At 34.7% G+C, this 24,411-nt stretch overlaps 1 protein-coding gene across 1 annotated transcript; it reads right to left on the bottom strand.

Annotated features, from left to right (window-relative positions):
* Positions 1-11,680: 11,680 nt before the first annotated feature.
* LOC129926261 (uncharacterized) lies at positions 11,681-14,723 on the bottom strand. Its single transcript, XM_056029063.1, has 4 exons — positions 14,606-14,723; positions 13,806-13,943; positions 12,702-12,827; positions 11,681-11,842 (listed from the first exon to the last, which is right to left on the bottom strand). Exons 1-4 carry the CDS (start codon positions 14,663-14,665, stop codon positions 11,804-11,806), a joined length of 363 nt encoding a protein of 120 aa, XP_055885038.1. The 5' UTR covers positions 14,666-14,723; the 3' UTR covers positions 11,681-11,803.
* Positions 14,724-24,411: the final 9,688 nt, after the last annotated feature.

A 24,411-nucleotide genomic window follows, 5' to 3' on the forward strand; every position in this document is an offset into this window, starting at 1 on the left:
AAGTTTAAACCACATATTCCCATGAGGAGGCTTTTAAACTCAAAACTTTTGGCAGAGTGGTATTTAAAATCAAAATCTCTCTTGGCTAGGCACATAAAATTTGATGACTTTAGTTTGCTTTATTTTATTTTATTTTTATTAAAGAGAGGCTTTAACCTCAAAACCATCAGAGAATAATATTAAATTAATTTTCTTCTGGAAAAGGTTTATACTCAAAATCTTTTGACTATCAACTTATGGTATTAAGTGGCTGTATCATCAGTGAATTTATTGAGTTTAATTGAGTCATAATTGCTTCTTATGTCATTAGTGTAACGAGTGTGCAGTACAGGAGAAAGTACACAACCTTGTGGAGCACGCGTACATAGTACTCGAGTTGACGACTTGGTGTTTTGTTTTTAACATACTGAGGATGTTGGGTTAAAAAGTTTAGAACCCATGGTAACAAGGCTCCAAACAAAATAAATTATTTCTGTAGAAAGAAAATTAAATGTCAAAAAGCTGATAGATGTATAGGACAAGTTTAGATCCAGGGTTGAGCTCATAATGCACCCCGACATTGATCCAAAAGAAAACTGGAAGCAGCAAGGCAGTTGGCTACTACTCTTATCTTATATTTTATACAGACTTTACTTAAAAAAACAAGATGACTAAGTCATATGCGTCATGCATCTAGTCATCATTGTTATCAGTTTCCATCGAGGAATTTTCTGGTGATGTGTATCGCCCTCTGACAGGCAATGAGAATGTTTCTAGGAATGCCAAGGGCCTGAAGGTGTCTGTGAGGTCAGTTGTTATTATTCCCTCGGTTGATATAACAATGGGGTATATTGTTGTTTTAGATAACTTCCATAAACGCTAAATCTCCAAGCCTAGGTTCCCATTTTTTCGTTGTTTTTCCAGCTCAGTTTTTTTTTAATTATGAGATAGTGGTACGGCGATGTCAATAATGGTAGCGGCTTTTTCTTTTTATCGATGAGCAGCAGATCAGGGCGATTAAAATCATCGTTTTGTCAGTCAAAATAGGCCTATCCCAGTTCAGTAGATGATCCGTAGACTCGAGAGCCTCTTTTGGCGAGTATTTGTAATAAGGAGGAGTATCCTTACCGATCAAATTGTGTGTCAAAGCCAAGTGTTCTTCTTCTTATTATTTTTTTTAGTTAAATTATTTTTATTGATTATTGGATAATAGGGCATTTTGAACATATTTATAGATTTGTTTATAAACAATTATTATTATTACTTTTATTTCGCAAAGAAGTGACTCCAGAATAAGCTTTAAAGATCAGCTTAGGCGCCATAACTAAGCACCTGGCAGCAAGCGACTTTTGAAAGCGACAGCTGGAGATTTATTACAAAGGTACATTTTTAAAACCAATAGTAAATCTACAACATTGGAAAGACATTCAACTTTCTTCTAACATGTTCCATTAAACACTATTGCTAATTGGTTCTTTTTTTTTTTGTCAATACAGTGAGCTGATTACCTACTTTAATTGATTTTTACTAAAATGTGAAATGATTTTCAATTCTTTTTATAAAATCCCTATGTTTATAACGTTTATTCAAACCTTATTGCAAATTTTACAATATTTAATTAAAATTAGAAACAGACTTAAAAACACCTGAACAGGTTTCCTTTGTTAAGACACAAAGAGTATAACGTTGTCATATATATCTATATCTATAAATATGTATATATATATATTCATTGGCCTCCTTCAGTCGTGAAACGACTATGGTTCATCTCGAACACTTTTTGAAATGGCTGTGGAGCCCTATTTTGGAGAGAAACTCCCGTCCACATGTATTGCTTGTAAAGGAGGCTTTTCTTCAAGAATCGAGGCCCATGTTTTCTCTTTGTCTATAGCTTCTTGGTCACAGTCTCTCTCCAACTAGTGCAGTCTAGGGCTATGTCTTCCCAATGGTCAGTATTAATGTTTACTGATTTTAAATTCCTTTTTATCACATCAACGTAACGGAGGTGGGGGCGACCACTTTTTCTAGATCCAGACGCAAGTTGCCCATACAGAATGATTTTCGGGATGCGATTGTCCTCCATCCATCGAACATGTCCGAGCCAGCGCAGGCTGCATTGCCTGATGACCGTAAAATGCTGGGAAAGCCTGTTCTCACGAGGATCTTAGTATAACACACTCTTTCTTTCCATGTTATTTTTAAGATCCTTCGAAGGCAGCGCAAGTGGAGTGAGTTTAGTTTTCTCTCATGTTCTGTGTAGGTTGTCCACATCTCGCTGCCGTATAGTAGCGTGTCAATGACGCATTCCTTGCAGTTCTCCATTTTGGTCGCTGTGGTGAGCTTCCCAAACTATTGGTCGGAGTCTAGCGAAGGTTGATGCGGCCATACCTATGCGTTTTTTGATCTCCTCTTCTAGAGACAGTTCATCTTGAATTGTAGATCCAAGGTAGCAGAATTCATTTACGGCATCTAGCTTGTTATCGTCTATAAGGATGGATGGTGGTGTTGTAGCATGTGGTCCTATAATATTAGTTTTTTTTTGTGCTAATGGTTAGGCCACACTCTTTGCAAGCCTTAGAGAAGCAAGACATAATGACTGAAGCTCCTCTTGTGAGTGCGTCACTATCGCTGCGTTATCCGCGAAAAGCATATCTCTTATAAGGTGTAATAAGAAATAAAGGAACACTGAAGAGTAACCTAAAACAAGGCTTTATTAAACTAGAACGACACATGAACTGACGAAAGAGACTTGGACAGTAGCACACTAAATCAATGCTGTGAACACATTCTCACGACGTTACACAAACATAAACAAATAGTAACTATTTCACCACATTCACTCCACCTAGAATTAAAATAGCAAGTATAGTAACATAGTAGGCCGTAGCATAAATAAAAAAGAATGCCAGTGCCTGTAATACAATAGATCAATAAATAGTGTCGAAATATTAGTTTCTCTTGTAAACAATAGTGAATAGGGATACAAAGAAACCTAAAACCAGTATCTGTTGTATGACATATAAACAATTACTAGTTTCTGTTTTAAGCAATAAGAAATAGTCTAGTAAGTAAACATGTACGTAAGTAAGTGAAAAGTAAACTCTAGTATCAGTAGCAAGATAAACAATGGGTGTTGACTGGTACTTCCGTGTTTTGAGCTTCTGGAGGATATTCATTATCCTCACCCTGAGCGAAGAACGAAGGTTCACTTGTTGTGGATGGGGAGGGGGTGGGAGCCAAGCGTCTTAGAGAGACCGTCTCCTCTTTACCGCTGGGCAACCGTACGACGGCATATTGGGGGTTACACATCAGCAATTCAACTTCTTCCGTGAGAGGATCATACTTTGAAGATCGGTTCTCTCTTCTCAGCAACACTCGACCTGGGCTGGATAGCCATGTGGGGATAGATATCCCGATGGAGGATTTCCGGTTGAACCGGAAAACTCTCTGTGGAGTTTCGTTTGTTGCCATAGATAGTAATGATCTAATCGAGTATAGGGCCTAGTTCAAGACAAGCTCCCATCTTGAGATCGGGAGATCGAGGTCTTTCAGTGCTAAAGTAACAGCGTTCCATAGAGTTTTGTTTAGTCGTTCAATTTGCCCGTTGCCTGAAGGATTAAAAGCGGTTGTTCTACTTGTAGCTATCCCCCTCTAGTGCAGAAAGTCCTCCATCCCACTGTCGGTCAGAGTGTTACAAGATTATCTGTTATCATCGAGAAGTTCATAGAAGTCTAATTCATAGAGCGCTGGTTGTGAGTGTGTGTGTGTTTCGTGTGTGAATGTTGTTCGTATTTCCATCTATAATTATATTGTTCTAGTAGTTACGCTAAGTTTGTCCATTGTTATCAAACTGAATTTCCATTTGACTAAATCAATAAAATTATATTATCTTATAAGATAAGATAAGAAATTACTAGATCTATAGTTTGGCCATTATTATGATCAGGATAAGTAAGCCTACTACTGGGTTATGCACTATGCTATTCGCATTCGATTCACATCTTAATGTAATATCACTATTTACAAAATAAATAAATCTCTAAGCTGTAAGAACCATACAAAAGAAGAATAAAAAAGTAGCCCATTAGTTAATTAACATTTGGTCATTAATTATTTTGTTTGGTTTTAAACAAGTGAAATAAATTGTAATTGACGGATGTGTTGGTAAATTGAACTACTCCCCTATATACTTTGCTTTAACGTTTAAAACTAACAATAGATAACTATAAACCTTTTATTTTAAAAAGAATTTCTGTGTTAAGTATATTAACTGAAACGGGTTAGAGCCCTGTAGTTCATCTTTTTTAAATTTTTGTTATAAATGCATTTTAAAAACGACTGCGATAATATTCACTAATATAACCGTTTCTTTCTCAATCCATCCTTTTCTAACTGGTCAAGACAAGTGATAGGATCATAGCGCATTGATAAAGCTCAAAGCATGAAATTGCACTAAACTAAAAACAATTGGCACACATATTTCTAATCGTCCAGGTTTATTGTTGTTGGTCTAGATCTATTACTAACTTAATGACAAGTGTGTAGTAATATAATTTATCTATGCTTACCATAAATATATTTATTTTTTTTTGGGGTGGGGGATTTGGTTTGTTTAAATTGAACACTAGTAGAAATATAAAATTAAGACTTATTCATTATTTCATATCTCATGATATAAAAAGACATTGCTATTTTGACTATAATAGGTCATTAGGCCATACACATTCTTTTCAAATACAATTACATAATAAAAATGTGTATGAAAAGTCTGCTTCTGGTTGATGATGTTTAATTATTTTTTTTAGTGTTAGTACCAATTACTTAGTCCTCAGTCTTTAAGCCTGTAAATATTTACATACATTTTGTTACGATTAAGAAAAACGCTTACCTTGAATTACCCAGAGAGAACAAAGTCGAGGTATAGCTACACCTTGTAATATAATATATTTTATAAAACCATTCACTGAAATTTGAATATCTATAATATTGTTTCTGACCAATATTCTCTCCCTTGATGTTGCAACAACAGTATTGAGTTTCTGGTTAAGAAACGATATTTTTAAGTCGAATAGTGTTTCTGTAGATATAAACAAGTTAAATGATTCAAGTTGTTTATGGAAAGATTTAAAAAATATGCTTTTTTTTTCATTGTTCTAAATATACAGGTATTGTATTGTTTCAAGGGTCAAATAGTAAAGAAACTCGCAAGCGTCTAGTGTACGTTTAAAAGAGAAATGTTTATTTGTATCATGAGCGTAGCAAGGATATTTTTTGGGGGGAGTAGGATTTTTTTTTTTTTTTTTTTGGGGGGGGGGGTCTCTTTCCCCACGCATATATATATATATAGAGAGAGAGTATATCTGTGTCGCAAGTGGGTACACTGACGCGTTGGTGAACAAGCAGTTACCTACTCAAGGCTGCGGCTAAAGACGTTGGAAGATGTAGCGCTGTCTGCACATTACTAGTGTGACTTTCAAGATTAAAAACGTGACAATGATCTCAGTTGATTAATACAGACTTAATCACCTCATCTCATCTCTGCTGTGGACCTTTCAGGTGCATAAGCAACCAACCAGCTTTCTTCAGGCATCTCGGATCTGGGCGAGTCTTTCCAACTGCCCCCGTGTCTTGCCCACCATGCTCTACTCTCTTTTTTATGATAAGGCCCATTTTAGCTGATTTGAATACAAACTTAGTTATATTCAATTTCGTCATTAGCATGGTGCGTAAGGGAGGGGACCGCACTGGGTGTCACCCTTTGGCACCGGAGATATCCACCAAGGGGTGACAACAGAATCAAGAAAAATTCACTTTTCCAAAATTCAACTCTTAAAAATAAAAACATACTGCCTCAAATGCCTCTCACAGTTCAGTATCTACATGCTCCAAACTTTCTTAATTTAGACCTTATTCTATTTGGCTTGTAGCCTTTTAAGAAAAAAATAATGTTTTGCATACGTCATGAGAAAGAGTTTCTAAAACTCATAAATGCAGAAAAACACTTAACGCCTGGGGTTTCGCATTAGACATTTCTGATCGAGCTTTACACACTCCCCCAAAAATCATATCTGACCAGTTGAGCGGCTAACGTAAAATTTTTGGTTGTAACATTTTAAAAGTACCTACACTTAAGCCCCCAACTGGTCATTTGAGGCATAGAATTTTAAGCTCGCTCCACGGATATCGGTCTAGGGAGACTTACAAAGCAACTTCCAGCGAAATTCCGGACTTCTAAAAAGGTAAAACGTCTTGGTAGTCGCTGTTGGCATTGTATTTTTTTTCTCTTTGCAGTTTTCAATTTAAGGCTGTCTTTGGTAAACGTGTTCGGCGAATGCCTGTGAGGGAAAATATTTTTCTTTTGGTTACATTATATCTGTATTTTAATCGTGTTTTGTGTTCAGATGGGCAGTACGGTTTTAAAGATGACTCATGTTTTCCAATACGACAAGCAACACCGTGATATGCACCCCCATCGCTTGCGATAACACTTCCTAAACAGGTTAACTTTTGTATTTGTTCAAGATCTGTATAACTAATGTTTACGATGGTACTGGTTGACCTGAACACAATATGCATAACTTTGAGGGCGTCTTTATCCTTCATCTTGTGTAAATTGTATTTTAAAGCAATGCTATATCGTCTGCATAAACTAACTCGGTTTGGTTTAGATCATAGAAACTCGAATGCAGCCTGTTTAATGTGTTGTTTTTTTTATGACAGCTTCGATGGCTAGCAGAAAGGAAAATGGGAAAAAATATACATACTGTCTCGATGTTGAAGAACTCGGTTCTTCCGACGTCTGCTGTGAAACAACAGTTTGATTTTCTATAATGGACAAATAGTTGCAAGATGCCCTTTTCTCTTGCTATTTTCCAGAGTGAATCTGAAGGACGTTGTGAAACGTTTTTATTTAAACCTACAAAACTGATCATCATCCTTGGTTAGGACGTAAACCTGTGTTTGATTCTTTTCGGAAGAGCTAAGAAGCACTAGTGTAATGTAATACCAATTAAATGAGGAGCTCTTTAATTATTTCTAATAACAATATTTTAAATTTATTTAATGACGATTGATAAAATGTAAATCAATTTTTAAATAGAATCGAAAACAATTTTTGAGTAAAACCATCAATTAACTAGCCTTCAGTATTTTTTTTTTGGGTGGGTGGCTCCCAAGACCTTTCTGCACGGTTGACATCAACCGTAGTGACGCCACTAGTTGTAATGTTGTTGTTCTTTTTGGGGGTGTCGACAACACGTTGTATGGTAATCGTTGGTTGTTTACCATTATTTTTTTGTTGAGCGGTTTGAGTTTAAGTTTTTGGCACATCGGCACATTTTAGGCCATGTGGTGCTCGTAATACTTCAAGGATTGATCTCTTTTCATATCACCAGAGCTAAGTTTCATACAGTTAAATCATTAAAAGCAAGGTTAAATTAGTAACAGATAGTAAAGATGTGATAATTTAGTTAAAATATTTTGTAAATATTATATGTTCACAATTTCACAAATCAAATCTTCGTAGACAACCCCACCTCCCGGACAAAGCCTAGTAACTTTCCAGATTCGACACTATCAAGCAGTGTTTATAAGTTGTGCGCTCTAAAAAAAATGCCCCTAATATCCTGGTATCTGGGGCAATCAATGAGGATATGTTTCACGGTGAGACGAGAGTCACAGTACTCACAAACTGAGGGCTCCTCTCTCTTCAGCACAAAGGAGAGCGTAATGTAGGTGTGGCCAATGCAAAGTCTGGACATGGTCGTGCTACCACGCCTTGTCAGACCCTTAGATGTGGGCCACCACCTGATATCCGCCACAACCTGTCCGAGTTTGTTGTGGGTCTCAGCCTCCCACTAATCCTACCACTCTCGATAGGTGGCAAAGGCAATACTTTGTCTCAGGTCTGCGCAGGGAATTTGGGTTCTTACCATCGCTTGATTTAGTGCTCTCTTTGATTCTCTGTCTGCAGTTTCGTTTCCCTCTATGCCCACATGGGAGGGGATCCAGATAAAGGTGACATCTCTATGTTTATTTGTTACTTGGTTCAACAGCTTTAGGCTATTATGTACTAATGGAATGTTAGTCTTCATCCGCCCCAAAGATTGCAATGCAGATTTGGAATGGGTGCATATGATACATGTTCTCCTTTCTGATGCTTTGACGGCCATTAGTGCAAGCGATATTACATGCAATTAGCCGTAAAGAAAACAGAGACGCAGACAATATTTTGTATGGGTTCTAGTATTTTTATATAAGATTTCCTCGCTGCTCCATATATTATGGATCCGTAGTCCAACTAGGATCGGATTAGACTCCGATATAGCAGCAGCAATGTATCTCTGTCAGCTCCCCAGTCCGTATGGCTGAGTACTCTGAGTATGTTTAATGACTTTTGGCATTTCTTCTTAAGTTCCTTAATGTAGTGGTGAAAATTAAATTTGGAATCTAGGGTGAGGCCTAAAAATTTTGTTGTTTTCACAACAGGGATCTTATTTTTGAGTAAAAAATAGCTAAGGGTCTGGGTGGATTCTCCTTAAATTGCAAAAATGCATGCTAACTGTTTTTGAGTCCGAAAATTTAAAACCATTGTCGTTTGCCCAATTTTGGATTTTATTTAAACATAATTATCATTTTCCTTTAAAGTATTTATGTTTTCGCCATGCGTAAAAATGACAAAATCATCAACATACAGAGAGCACTTTATGCCAGGGGACAGAGCCTTTAAAATACTGCATATTTTTTTGTTAAACAAGGTTACTGAGAGAATGCTGCCATGGGGTACACCCATTTTCTGGTCATAAATGTCAGAAGCAGAGTTGTCCACTCAAACCTGAAATTTTTGGTCCTTTAGAAATTCCCTCACAAAGCAGGGAAGGTGTCCCTTAAGCCCCATAAGTTCCAGGTAACGTAGAATGACATGTTTCTAGGTTGTATCATAGACCTTTTCTATATGGAAAAATATAGCTACTAGATGTTCTCGTCTAAGAAATGAATTTCTGATGAAAGCTTCCAGCCTTACCAGGTGGTCAGTTGTTGTCCGTCCCTGCCGGAATCCGCACTGGTAGTTGGAGAGTATTTTATTTCTCTCAAAGTACCAGACCAACCTATTGTTTATCATACTTTCCATGGTTTTGCAGATGCAGCTTGTTAGTGCCATTGGGAGATAGTTAGCTGGGTCAGACCAATCTCTTCCCGGTTTAGGTATCGGTATAACTGTGGCTTTCCTCCAGCTGTTTGGGAAAGCTCCTGTTTGTCATACACAATAATAGATTTTTAGCAGGATTGCAAATGAGGGTTCGGGAAGACGCTTGGGGAACTGATAATAGATTTCATCTTCTCCTGGCGTTGTGTCATGTGATTTGTCCCTCAGTTCTTCAAGCGAGAACGGTTTGTTATAATCTTCATTGTTTTTTGGATTTTTTTTATCCATAGACATTAGTGGCACCTGTGCTCCCCACCCGCCATCGAGTTCAACAAGGTGACGAGCCATTTGGATGTTCAGAATGAGCCCGCCAGGGCTACACAGGGGCTCTACTCACTCAGCTGCCGCACTGGAAATGTGTCCGATACAGCAACTCCCTGATTGACCCTCAAGCCACTGCCCTCCAGCATAGGTCGATGACCTATGCTGGTAGCTCAGCGTGACAAGCCGGTTGACCCAGAGCGGGCCACCTAGCCTCGGGTCTAGAGGAACTTGGAGCCAAAGTACTGTATTGTGGTAGTTTATCCTCGGATAGACACCTCCTCAAATACCAGGATCTCTTTTTCACTCTTACCCGTCGCAGGCCACGGCAAAAGGACTGGTCTAAGACGTAGGGAGATTTTAAAGATAAGAAAACAGAGTGAAGGGTAATAAAGGCAGACTGAGAAAGAGGAGGCAGACACAATGATAGAAAAGAAGTAGGACACTTTTGAGCTCCAAAAGTGATAAGGACAGAGGAGCGCAGTTTAACGCCATGTCTCGGGACGCTTGTTAAGCAGTGCGCCTTAGTTATTTTTCTGGCTTAGTTCAGTTTAGTTTGCTTTTAAGTTGTCAGTTGTTGCTTTGACAATAAAATGTCTTTGTAAGATCTAGTTCAGGGGTGAAGTGAGGGGTTAGTCGCCTGCGCTGCTCTTCTTTTTATTTTATTATAGAGGTTTACATGAACTTTTAATCTGCTGGTTATTGTCATAAATCTTGTGTGTGTACGTCGTCACGCCATAGTTTAATAAATTTTAAGACCAATTGTTATAGTAAGCTCCAACACTGACCTGCGACGTCGCAGCCTGAAGCCAGTGGAGACCAACAGCGCGTTGCCAATAAAATATTGGCCTAAGCTGCCAACAGATTGTGACGTTGCAGGTCAGTGTTCAGGCCTTCTATGATGGGTGGGGGGGGGAGGATTTTTTCTTCCTCTCCCCGCTAAAAAAAATTAAAAACTAATTATATAAATGTTAGAAGACTAGTAAAAGTGAATGTAAAGTTAGATGTTAACCTGGCCTAATTATTTCCCGTTCAGAACTTGTGGTCTATAGGGCAGATGATGTAAAGTTCATCTGTTTTTGTGGCCTATGGTTAACGAGGATGTCATGTAGCCAGCACAACGACCAACCGCCTTTTCTTTTCCCCAACTAATGTCAGGTACCCATTAAAACTGGGTGAACTCAGAGACGCCCAACTATTCCGAAGTTGAAAATCCCAATTTTCACCAGGAATCGATCCGGGACCCCGGTTTGGAAGCTAAGCGCTTTACCGCTCAGCCTCCCCTGGCCTAACTAATATCTTATAATTGATCTTATTGTTTTGAATATGCTCAATCTCTTAATTTAATCCTTTGGAGAAAGTATGACCATTGCAAAAAAAAAGACACGAAAATGCAGTTTACTAGATTACTATTCGTTTTAGATTATCTTTAACTTATAATGCATCCTAAATATTTTTTTTTTCTCCTTAAAAAAATAGTAAACATTTGTTCTTGTGTAAATGTAGTACTTAGTATAACAGAACTTACATATTTTAACAATACTAATATAAACCGTTTGCATAAATGTGTTAAAAATATGGACAAATGTAGAGTTAAGTGTTTGAGTAGTTGTAAAAGTGGTGTATTTTATGAAAAAACTGCTTTCAAAAGTGATTTAAAAAATTAGATTTTTTCGCTTTCAGAAAAAAAAAGTAGCCGTTGTATCAGAACTTTGAATGTTCTAAAATATTGTAATGTCGGATTTTCACTATCTTTTCTAGTTTACGAAATCTAAACCGGACGACGGACAAACGGACAGACATTTTACACAAAACTAATAGCGTCTTTTCCCCTTTCGGGGGCCGCTAAAAATGAGTAGTTACATTCATAACATAGTGATGTTACATATAAAATCAATGGTTCTTCATTTAACGAAACATCTATATGAAACATGACGTCTAGCGATCATATTTCACGATTTTTTTCTGGCATCAATATTTTGTTCAAATTATTGCATTTATATAAAAAAAAAATTAACACGGGTCATACCATTTTACAAGAAGAAATGTACATAACTTTAGGATAAAATTTATTATGTTTAGCATAATTCCGTAGCATGAGACCGTATTGTAATTATGTTTAGTGTTACGTATGAACATTTGTATAAAATACAATTCTGATCAAACAGGATTTCAAGAACTGTTATAATTTAAATTATATTTCAATTGCTTCTTCCAATATGTTTTTACCTGGTTTCTCAGTAAACAATCTGATCCATGGGTTATAATAAATGTTCATTAAGTCCAGTTGTGCAAAGTCTACCTTGGTATCAATACACGTTGTCTCATTGTCATCATTTAAAATAGTTGAAACATCAACTAGATTGGGCTTGGTAACAGCCTTGTATGGAACTGAACCTTGTATATATGCAGTTTTTGTAAAAGTAATATTATAAGAAATATATACATTGATATATAAGAAAGAAAGATAGATAGATAGATAATAGATATATATATAGATAGATAAATAAATAGATATATAGATAGATAGATAGATAGATAGATAGATAGATAGATAGATAGATAAAAGATAGATAGATAGATAAATAGATAAATAGATATATAGATATATAGATAGATAGATAGATATATAGATAGATAGATAGATAGATAGATAGATAGATAGATAGATAGATAGATAGATAGATAGATAGAAGAGAAATGAAAATATTATTTCACCATGCGTTGTGGCCTGCAATTTTATGTGCAAAGGCTTCTTTTTGTTTTGTAAAAGCAAACCGTTTAGTTTGTAAAATTAATTATGCAAGCGATTTTTCATAAAAAATACACCAATTCTGAAACAATACGTTAAAGAAAGGGAGATAATGTTCCCAATATGTTAAAAAAGAAAGATTTTTAAAATTGTTTTTGCTATTTTTAGTATCACATAGTCAAATATGGTTATAAAATGTACAAGAAATGTTTACAACGTTAAGTTCCGGTACAGTTTGGGTATAAGCGGCGTCGCATCTCTATCAGTGTGTGGCAAAGGGTGTAGCATACTTTTGTTTAGGCGCCAGTTACTCGCCTTTGCCTCTTCTTTAGTGAAAACAGTTTCGCCGAACTCAATAACTGAAACTAACGTAAAGGTAGTGGGGTATTCATATTCATTCCCTTTTACTTCAAAGACAAACTTGCGGATCAAGGAAATAGTTAGTTAATATTTAGCTTAATTTTCATAACATTTTAGAAAAATGGAATTGAAATTAAAACTTACTATATTGACACTTGTAACCAAACCAACCATCATCACATTTATCAGGACATTCACCTTCAGGGCTACACGATTTTTGACAGTGGCATTTATATTGACATTCATTTCCAAACCAACCATCTTCACATGCTAAACAAAATAGATGAAAAACCCAACGTTTTGTAATATGGAAATGTTATGATTTACTAAGATTGATGAAATAAAAGCCATATTTTACGTCATTACATTTTTAAAACATAATATTTTATAATTAAAAAAAAAATTCAAAGAATAAATTAACGAGCATGTGGATCTGGATTCCATTTAGTTATCATTTTCTTGTTATAATTTATAGACTCTGTGACTTAAGACGCAAATCGTCAAGATAATTTTAAGTGATTGCAAAATAAAGTCAAATATTCACTTTAAAACAATTTTATAGTAAGCATCTTTTGGAAAAACAAAACATTTAAATGTTATTTTTATTAATTATAGTTGGTAATTAATAAAAGAAAAAGATGATATATTAATTTTTATGACCATAGATGCAAAACTGTTTCTATTAATGCATGAATTTAAATGTAAATAAAAGGTGTTTTTGGTTTGTTTGTTTTGTTTTAGTTTTTTGAAAATTTTTATTTGAACTTTTTGGCATACTACTCACCACTGAATATTATTTTATTTTTATTTTATTTTTTAAACGATGCATTAAAAAAGACACAACAATGTATTACTTTTATGAAAAAAAATAAACGATCATCTTTTACCAGACATTAAAAATTATTTTCACTAGAAATTAGCTGCAAATTATCATAAAATCTGACTTTTTAAATTTCTTTTTAGTTTTGAAATCTGAATGTGACGGAAAGATGGATAACACAAAACTAGAATTCCATACTTTATATTTTATTTTTTTTAAATTTATCCCATTCATTTTAAATGTTAGGTTCACATCTGAAGATTACATATATTAATGAAAAAGATAACATTTAAATTATGAGATAATAATTATAAACTCCCTCTCATTAAGAAATGCGTCTTTTGTTTTTTTGTTACTAAAGTTTAAACGAATCTCTTAAATCTTAAAGTATATTTTATGTGATTGTTATGTTTCTCTTAAATTTTTACCTTTAGTACAGTACGGAGGATCACTAAATCCAGCACATCCACTATCACACAATCCAGTATTTCTGTCACATGATAAATCAAAACATTGTTTTCTGCAAGTCTTAGTACAGTTGACACCCCATGTTCCTTTTTTACATGCTGGAGATGAAACAAAAACATTTTACATATAATTGTTAATTATGGACATTGTTAACAGGCTATTTATTGTGTCTTCTAGTATTAGCATATGCCTGTTAACTAATCAATTAAGACTATAATTTTTAATTTTTAAGGAATGAAACCTTTGTACAGTTTCTTGTTTGTGATTTATAAGTTCTGAGTTTGAAAATAGAAAAATTGTAGGAACATACTAAAATTTCGGGATATAGTACAAAAAAATAAAGAGATAGAATATCTTCTTTCCCTATGAATCTCTCGCTTTCTCTCTCTCTCTCTCTCTCTCTCTCTCTTTCTTTCTCTTTCTCTCAAACCCTATTCATCGCTGTCTTTAAAATGTAAAGATTAATAAAACAAAATAGTATAATTGTATCAAACTATTTTTTAAAATAAATATTTGCTCTTTGTTGGTTTGAATTTTTACCGTAAATAATCGGATTATTTAGAGAATTTAAAACAAAAATATTTTTTTGCTATAAATATTTCTGAAATAAACAAAATAATTTTTGTGTGTTTGAAACAAAAACAAAAAAAAAAGATAAAAAGTAGTAATAAATAATCTATCGTAGAAATGCTGGAGAATCGATAACTAAAAAGTAATAATTAAATATAAATGATTTCTTCAATTACAAACTTTTGTTCACCTTTAGTACAATCTGGTGGATCACTATATCCAAAGCAGCCATTATTACACAGTCCATCATCAAAACGGCATAAGTCTGGACAATCGCTATTGCATTTGTTTCTACAGTGTACACCCCAGGCACCGTCTTCGCATTCTGAAATGAGTCAAAATCCTAAATATCATTTACTTTCTACTTTTGTTTACTGGCTGCCAAACTGTGTAATTTGTTCATCAATAATTCATTAACATTGTTACGGAAGCGAACCTTGGCAGTAAGTAAAAATAAAGTTTTCCCCATTCAGACCTTGCGATATATGGGGGCAGATGATGCTAAGGCAGAGATGCCTACATGCCAAAATGGAAATGCGTATTCCCACACCTGGAAATGCGTATTTTGAGGAGCAAATGCGTATTTTCCTCAATATCAAGAAATATACACAGGAAAGACTAAAATTAAATCATTCAGACACATAACATACATGAAAGGCAGCTATACTAAAGTTAACAAAGCATAAAGTTATATAAGTCATTTTGTACATTTACACTTTTAGTCTTTCTCTTAGACTTTTCTAGACTATGTTAGAATGATAACGTTCTTGTCACCTGGCAATGATCTTATGATCATAATGCCTCTAGTGTACTTCACATTCCATAATAGCGGCAACAGAACATTTAGCTGGATCAGTGACATCTAGTTTTATAAAAGTAATTTTGTTTATAGGCAATTTCTTTACAAGGTATCCTGCCACTGTATAAAATTTATGTCACTCATATTTTTTTCTTACAGACCTTTTTTTTTACTGTTAGCAATGAAAGCTTTGGCATCCTGTACAATCACTAAAAACAAACATTATCAATATTTGTTCTTCAGGCAGATATTCTTATTTAGTCATTGAACTTTTTTCTAATATAAAACAGCTTTGCTATTGAGTCTGCCTTAAATGCCCCTGATTTCATTCTTTGAACTTAGGACTTCAAAAGTAATGGAACCTATCAAGTAGCTACTGACTATAACAGTAGCTACCACAGAAGATACATTCTTCAGGTTATGGAACATCATGCAAAAAGAGAGCTTAAGCGCAACCAATGTTTCTTCTATGAAAACCTCTGCCCTTCTCACTTTCGTCTAAAAAAAGATCAAATCCATCTCTGGTTCTAGATCCAGTCTAGATGATTTAGAACTAATCAATCAATTAATTCCCAATAAGTTTGAAGACTTCACATAAGCTGACATATTAAATGGAATTCGACTTTATTTAGATCAGTAAGGTCTGGATCTAGGTAAATATTTTAAAAAAACGATACTCGATCTATCTCGTGGTAGATCTAATAGGAACAGTCCATTTCCAGGCATTGACTCACTGGTCTATATACATATGATTAGCAAGAACTAATTTTTTAAATTCTTTTTTTTTCTACTTTAGAGAGGGAAATGCGTATTTTCATATGATAAATCGTTCTCGTGTATTTTCGAGTCCATTTGTGTACAAAATACTCAAGATGCGTACTTGTGACTCTGTGCTAAGGTCATCTGTATTTGGGCCAACGGTTTAAAAGCAGGGTGCAAATTTGTCAGGACAAAGACCAACCGCCTTCACTTTACCCAACAAAGTTAGGTACCCATTAGTGTTGGGCGGACTCAAAATCCCCAAATTTAAAATCCCATAATTCACCGTAATTTGAACCCAAGACTTTAGGTGCGGAAGCCAATACCTTAACCCCTCAGCTACCACGCTTCCAAACCTTGGCAACGAGGTGACGGTTTGATTGTCACAAGAGCTGAGCCGAAGGCTCTTCAAGCTCTAAGCATTTAAGCCTGGTTGAACAAACGTTCTGTCTGGAAGAGATCCAAGTCAATGCCTATGGAAAGCATTGCTATTTCCGATATATCTGGCACTACGAGCGCATGGACTAGAATGCATGGCCAAAGGCCGAGTACACCGGGAACCTCCGCCATTTTCCTATGTTGTACCAAGCTAACAGTGCAGAACTCGCTTTTATTGTAACGGTCCCTTGAGGAACGGCGCATGGATTATCGACAGGGACGTGGAAGCTCTCTTTCAACTCCTCGACGTGTAATGGGAAAGCTCCCACAGGAGTTTTGTTTTGCTATTCATTTAGCCTAATCACTTCCTCAAATGATCGTTTCCACCCGAGTTCCACGTTGAGGCAGAATAGCGTACCCGGGGTAGAGGTGACTTGACATTAAGCTATGACGTAATAATGTTATGTATGGTAAAACGTCTAGGAAAATCCTTTAACTATCTCATTTTATATTTATTTATTTATAGGAGTAGTCAGTATTTCTTTTTTTTTTTTGGTAGGGGGCTTTGGGAATACATTGTTTATGTATTAACTTTGCAGTTGTCTGTTTACTTTTAGGGTTAGGGTTATTCAATATACTTTTTATAAACTCTTACTGACTAATTCTTTTAACATTTTCTTTATAGGTTTTCCTTCTGTTTGCAAAGTTTCTTTAATCTATTATTAAACCAGCATTTATTTATTTTCTTAAATTAATATTCAGTTGGTATATAATTTTCATTATTGTCTTAAGATCGTTTTTAATAAAATTCCGGAAGTCATCAACTGGTTGATTAATGCCTTTTTTATAAGAATATTTGTTAAAAGTTTAATGCAGCTTGGTGTAGTTGTGTTACGTTGCTTTTTTTCCTATTTATATCAAATAGGTTGAAGTCACCAATAATCCAATAACTGCATTTTATTTTTGTTATGAAGTATAGTTAACTGATAGCTCATGCATATACTCTAAACAATAATTTGGTGGTCTATAGATACTGGCTATTATTAGAGATGTTACGATCAATTATTGGTCTGGCAACCATTAATCAGAAACTATACCTCAGCATTAACGTACAATGCGATGCGATTACTCCATATTAGTCTCTGCCACACATTTAATTACGTAAACACTAAAAGTCTTTCATTCACCTCTGAGGATTTAGGAACTGTGATTTAATTGTATTAATGTTGTAAAAATGTGTTATATATTAAAAATACACAAATTAAAAAAATAGTGCTGACGAAAAGCTTTCAATTTTTAAACAAATGTTGACCTATGTTGTAATACATTTTAAAAAAAAGGTAACGAACTCAGCCATTGGGTAAAGTTTTTTTATTATCTATATTTACTATTTAAATTTGTAATTTTTACTCACTTACCTGTAAAAGCTTTTACTTCACAGAGTAACATGCTTAAAATTTGATTGGTTGACGAGCTGGTCAGTGAAAATGAAAAAGCTTTAATAGGTTTATTATTCATTCCCGTAACGCTGTAGTACGAGTAAGAGTTTGTTTTACCAGATTTGAATGTTCTAAATAACTGTCCGTACGTATCAAATACATTTAAGGTGATATATCTGTAATCACCTGAAAAAGAAATGTCAACATATATTAGTCATTATCAACCTGGTCCAAAGGTAGGTATTTAAAACATTTTTTTGCTTTAATACCACTTGTAAATGACCAGTAAACAGAATGTATTCTTCATTTATATGTAAGTCTTATACAATAGAAGATTTATTATCATAATAATAATGAAGAGATGCGGAGATTAAAAGCTACACATTATTTGTATGAAAATGTTTAGATTAATGTGGCAATAATATGTAAAGGTTTCTATCATGTGTAAATTAGTGTTTTTAAGCTGCAATTAGATGTTTTCTTCTTTAAAAAGGTCACCTACGATTAAGTATTGATTTTATAATGCTGAATCATACAATCTTTTCTTTTTAATCAAGTAATTATTTTTTGTAATATTTATTCAGCTCAATATTAAAAATCGATAACTACATAATGATTATTCATAAAGCAAGTCTGTAAAGTTGTGTTTTTTTCCTAAAATTATATTTTTTTATATTTGTTTAAAGGAAATCTCAGTATTTGTGCTATTCAGTTTTAGCTTGTTCATCAAAAGAATCCTTGGGCCTTATGCCTCTTTTTTCTTGTTTCTTTTCTTTTTGGTTTTCTTTCACCTTATTTTTGGACCTCTTTTTTAGTTTTTAAATTAAATAAATTTCTATTTAAAAGAAATCACGTATTATTTTATATTAACAATAATACAAAGAATATTTTATAAAAACAAATTTTTATAAAGAAATAGTTTCAAAAACACACTTCAGGATTTCCAGCATGATTGTGAAGCAGGCTGCAGCAAAGGTACAGAAAATAATGACAACAAAGGTCTAGAAAATGATGATAAAGTTACTAAAATCATGAAAATTTTCGACAAATAAAAATATTTCAAAACAATTTTTAAGGGCTTATGAGATACCGGTATTAAAAGTCGTGTAGTTGTTTTTTTTTTTTTTTGCAACCAATTTCTCTTGTATGAACCCAAGATAAAGGACCTCCATCCTTTATCATCAAGAACTCTCTGGGGTCTGTTAGAGTCACAAAAATGTACATATGATGAATCAATTTGGTTTCTATAATAGTATAGAATTCATATAAGTATGTGTATGAAGAGCATGAAAATTATTTCATTTTCGAATATAGGCTAATTCATTTTAAGATTTTAAGATTGAAATAGTTTTTTTTTACAATTTAGTAGTCCATTTGGTCCATGCTCTGAAATTCATATCCTCTTTGGGTTGTCTTGAAAATTTATTATATTTAGCCAAAAGGGATGTAACAAAAAGACAATTTTGGCATAATACTAGAATGATTTTCAATAAGTTAAAAACATTGGTAGTACAGAGCAGAAAGTACTTCACCTCAAACTACTCAAGTGTGAAAAAATGAAGATCTCCTTAAGTAGTTTTTGTGTCTTTTTTTCTGAGCTTTAATGTTGGGAAAATCATTGGAGTTCATTGTTTATGAGACAATTGATGAATCAACATTTTTCGGTGATTTGTATATTCTTTTAATCTCCCTTGGAACAAAGCACTGGCTTTGTCTGAGTTTCTCCTTCATTTTTTTTTAAGTTTATAGTGGTGTGAGTTCCTTCGAACCACAGACTTTCTTGGTGGTGTTGTAGGACTCCGACTTCCGGTACTTGTGTGCTACTGACGTACTTCCTCTTTATACAAGAGGTACTTAAGCACTTGCGATTTCGTTTGTTGGATGCGCTAGCAGTGGGGCACTCACCAAGGCGACCCAGCCGTTGAAGGTGTCACCATTATAACTGAGCACAGAGGAATTAGACTTTTAAAAAAATAAAAAATGATGGCATTCTAGCTCTAAATAGATGGTTACTATAAAAACTCTGAAACTAAATAGAAAGGATTATTTGGAATATATATATATATATATATATATATATATATATATATATATATATATATATATATATATTGGAATATATATATATATATATATATATATATATATATATATATATATATATATATATATATATCTTATCTTATCTTATATAATACAGACGTTACTTCAAAAAAGAAGATGATGCATTTAGTCATGCATATTAACCAATGACTTAAATTCTGCCAAGTCACTGGTTTTTCTGGCTAGCTCAGGCAACCCATTCCATGCTCTAATAGCACTAGGGAAGAAGGAGTATATATATTCATGCATACCTACATACACACATTTATATTTCTTTTCTTTAAATTAATGGACAATCTTGATTTATTTATCTAGTACTATATTGCTTCACTTTGTGATCAATAATTTTCTTAAAAATGTGATCTAATATAACTTCATTACAAATTTTATCTTGGTAGACAATTTGTAGGTATGTACTCCAAATAAAATTTCTATATTCTGCTAAAATAATTACATTGATATATTTTAGCGTCCCCCGAAAGGGGAAAAGACACTATTAGTTTTGTGTGGATTGCCTGTCCGTCGGTCCTTCCGTCCGTCCCGTTTGGATCTCAGAAACTAGAAGAGAAAATGAATATCGGACATCATGGTATTTTAGATCATGCAAAATTCTTATGCAACGGCTACTTTTTTCTTTTTCGAAAGTGAACCATCTATTTTTTTAAATTAGATAAGCAAGCAGATTTTTTTTTTAATTCAGAACTTTTCAATGAAAAACTCCAGGGAAGTAAGTCTTATTAAAAAGTTCTTCATTTAAACAAGATTAAACCTCATTCATAGATTCGCGCATTGGTACAAAAAATTGCAAGTAACGTTACAATTGAAAAGTATCATTGGATCATTATTAAATAGATTTTCCATTTACTAACTCATAGAATAGAATACTGATTCAAATGTTGTAGTTTTTTAAATAATTTTAACAGGAACTTCGTTTTAGTTGTAGTTAAAAAAAAAAAAAACTAACTCCTTTTTTACCGCTCAGTTTTCACACATCTTCATTAGGCTATTCACTTAACGACAATCTACATTACAATACAAAGAGGCCAGACATAGATTTAGATTAAGATTTAATTGTATGAAACAATTTGAACAAAATTAACATTTATAATCTATTAAGAAAATAATTTATCTTCTTACAGCCTAGGGGTGCAGATTAATTTATTATGTAAGCAGTAGTATCACATTAAGAAGTGAATCTGTAACCCAATAGTAGGACTACTAATTCTGATCATAATATTGACCTAGATCTAGTAAGTCTAGATTCTATTTTTGGATTTATAGATCTAGTCTAGATTCTAATCTAGATTAGGCTATACATTTAGTTCTGAATCTTTATCTAGAGTCTATTTAGTCTAGACCTAGTCTAGGAGAGCTGCATGGTCGCGCGATTTGAGCCCTGGACTATCGTTTGGATTTATCGATGGTCCCGGGTTCAAACCTTCAATCTTCAACTCTGAAGGAACATCCGAAACATGTGAAGCATTTTACAAACATTTTCTAGACCTAGTTTAGATTCTAGATCGAGATCTAGATTCTAGATCAAGATCTAGATTCTAGATTAAGATCTAGATTCTAGATCAAGATCTAGATTCTAGATCAAGATCTAGATAGATCTAAATCTTTAAGCGTCTAGATCCAGATCTAAACAGGATCTAGATCTGTACCATATCTAGAACTAGTCAAAAAATCTAGATTTTGTCTAGATGTAGATTCTATATAGATCTATATTTTATATTCTGGATTTAGTCTAGACCTATTAAGTAAATAGAGTCCAGAGCGATTATGATCATGATTAGTAGGTTAGTAGCGGTTAATAGTTTATTAGGTCTATGCTGTTCGCATGGGAAACCTGTTAAGTTGTGCAGGCCTTTTTTTTATTTCTTACTACGTCTACTCCAATATATTAATCGACATTGTAGGGAAGAAGTAGGTATCTTGGAGCAGTGGCGTCAATGGGACGGGGTCTACACCTATTTTGGGGGTGACAACCAAGTTGGAAAAATTATAACTTGGCAAAAGCAGACACATTAAAAAAGATAATAATGAGATCTCGAGATATATGCCCGAAAATGCCTTGACATATCTAGATGGTAGTTTAAGTGTACTGTAAATGATACAGCACAACGTTATACCATTTAGAGTAGCTAATGTTCTCTAACAGGGTGTATAAAAGGGGGGTAGGGGGAACCTTGCCTAACAGATCTTCTAATGGGAATCTTGCTGATAAGTGTTTGATTTATTATAAGTTACTTGTGGCATCAGTGTAGAGCAGTCTTATGTACTTTGTCAAAGTCTTGTCTATGTCTTGTCTTGTGTAGTATTTTAATTAGATAACCATGGTCGACTTTGTCGAAAGCTTTTTCTTGGTCAATGGACATTAGGGCTGCTTTCAAGTCTTTGTCTCTACAGTAATATAAGATGTCTCGTAAGAAGTGGTTTAGTTCGTCTATATTTTTTTCAGGGTAGCTACGGTACTGGTCTTGTCCTAGTAGATAGGATATAAGGAGCTTACCTCTTTAAAATATTATTTTGGTTAGCAGTTTGTAGTCGGCGTTTAAGAGGGAAATGGGTCTAAAGTCATTAGGTGTTGTGTTGTTTTCGGGTTTCTTTGATAATACTGTAATGTATGCAAGATTAATGTCTTTTGGTGTCTGTCCTGTTTCTAGAATTTTTTGTAAAGTGTTAGTAGTAGGGGTTATATTTGGGGAAAAAAAGGTTTTGTAAAATTCAAATGTCAGATCGTCTGGGTTAGGGGACTTGTTGTTTAGGGTTTTGTCTAACGCAGCCCTAACTTTGTCAAGCGTAAAGGGAACGTCGGTCTCAATCTGTTCTGTCGTAGGTATTTCTTTGCAGTTTTGTAAAAAAAAATACTTTTGTGCGTTGTCGTCCGTCTGTTCATTATTAAGTCTATCGTCTTCTTTTTTCTTCTTTAAATTGATTAGTGTTGCTAGTATTTGGCTTTGCTGCTTAATGGACCTTTTCATCAACCTCCAAATTTGTGTGACTTTGTATAGAGCTGTGTCTGTCTCTTGTGTTATATTATTGAGGAGATTTATGATTGTTTCTTTACATAGCAAGTTGTTTAAAAGATCGTTGATGAGTTTCCAGATCATTGCTTTATTTGTTTTGCTTTTTAGTTTTAGGTTCAGTTCCACCAAGACACCTTTGTGATCTGTGTAGTTGAATGTCTCTTCAAGATGTGTGACTCTTTTTATTTTCTTTGGCATATATACTATGTCTATGCGTGTACATATTTGATGTGCCTTGTCCCTGAAAGTGGTGTCGCGGCCAGTCATCTCTACGTCTCTATAAGTATCTCCCAATCGGAAGATGACTCCCCCCATTTGGTCAAGCGTTACTGTTTTCCCGCGAGGGGAAGGACCATCGTTTTTTTTGTGATTTGTTTGTCTACTTGTGAATTAACGTATTGTATATCTCCTCCTATTATTACATTTTCTCTTGCGTGTTGAGTGTGTAAAGTGTCTCTTAGCGTTTCAAAAAACTCGTGATTTTCTCTATACTTAGTGGGTGCATAAATCGTAACTAAAATGTATGTGTGTTTTTGGGGATTCTACTTTGAATATAACCACCCTCCCTCTATTATCGCTATGTGAATATGTAATCTTGAAACTATCTGATGTCTGTAAGATTGCTACTCCCCTGCAGTCCTCCCCTACCCATGTTTGATTATTTGCTTAATTCTGAAAATTGAATAAACATTTGTCTCCTGTAAGAAAATAAAGTCCGGTTTGTGTGTTTTGGTTAAATGAAACATGCAAGATGGTTTTTAGTTTCTTATGCGTACTGGAAACCGTGTTACTCTCCCTTTCGTCTGTTTTTAGGGGGGAAGGGATGGTTCTCCCACTGTCTGCCCGTGTTTCGTGTGTTGTGTCTTTTTTTTTTTGCTTTTGACGAGTTCGAACCCGTCTTCATCTAACCCAGGTATAACCTTGGTCTGTCCCTTTCAATTATCCCTTTGTTGGTCTCCAGGGGTTTCTCAACATCTTTTTTGGGCCCCTATGGGTAGCCCTGTTTGGGGCACTGGTTTTACCAATGGTCTTCTTTTTGGCAAAACCATCATTAATGTCTTCTCCCAGGCGTTGTAATTAGGACTTTGTAGGTCCTGGGGCCACCCACTTGTCGCTAGATCCCAGCCTCACAACTTCTATTTTGGAGCCTTCTTCCGCGAGGGTTCCAATTTTTCTTTTTGATATAGTGGGTGACATCCAGTGAAGCGTCACTTTTTTTTTCTCATCCTCTAGGCTGAGAACTTCCAACCTGAAGGTGTCTTTCCTATGATTCTGTTCCTCACCACCGGTCAGGAAACACCCAGGAACCATAGGAAGGGATTCTCAAACCGGTACAAAAAACACACCTACTCCGGTCCGAGCCTCAAGGCGGCAACGATGGATGCCATCGAAGCTCTGACTGCTCCCTGTCCGGACAATTTAAGTAGCAAAGTGCCTGGTGGGTGGACTAGACCTTCCTCCAGATCCTTGCGTTCCAACAAGAATGCCT

This window comes from Biomphalaria glabrata, chromosome 5 (genome assembly GCF_947242115.1).
Source record: "Biomphalaria glabrata chromosome 5, xgBioGlab47.1, whole genome shotgun sequence".
Taxonomy (NCBI): Eukaryota; Metazoa; Mollusca; class Gastropoda; family Planorbidae; genus Biomphalaria; species Biomphalaria glabrata.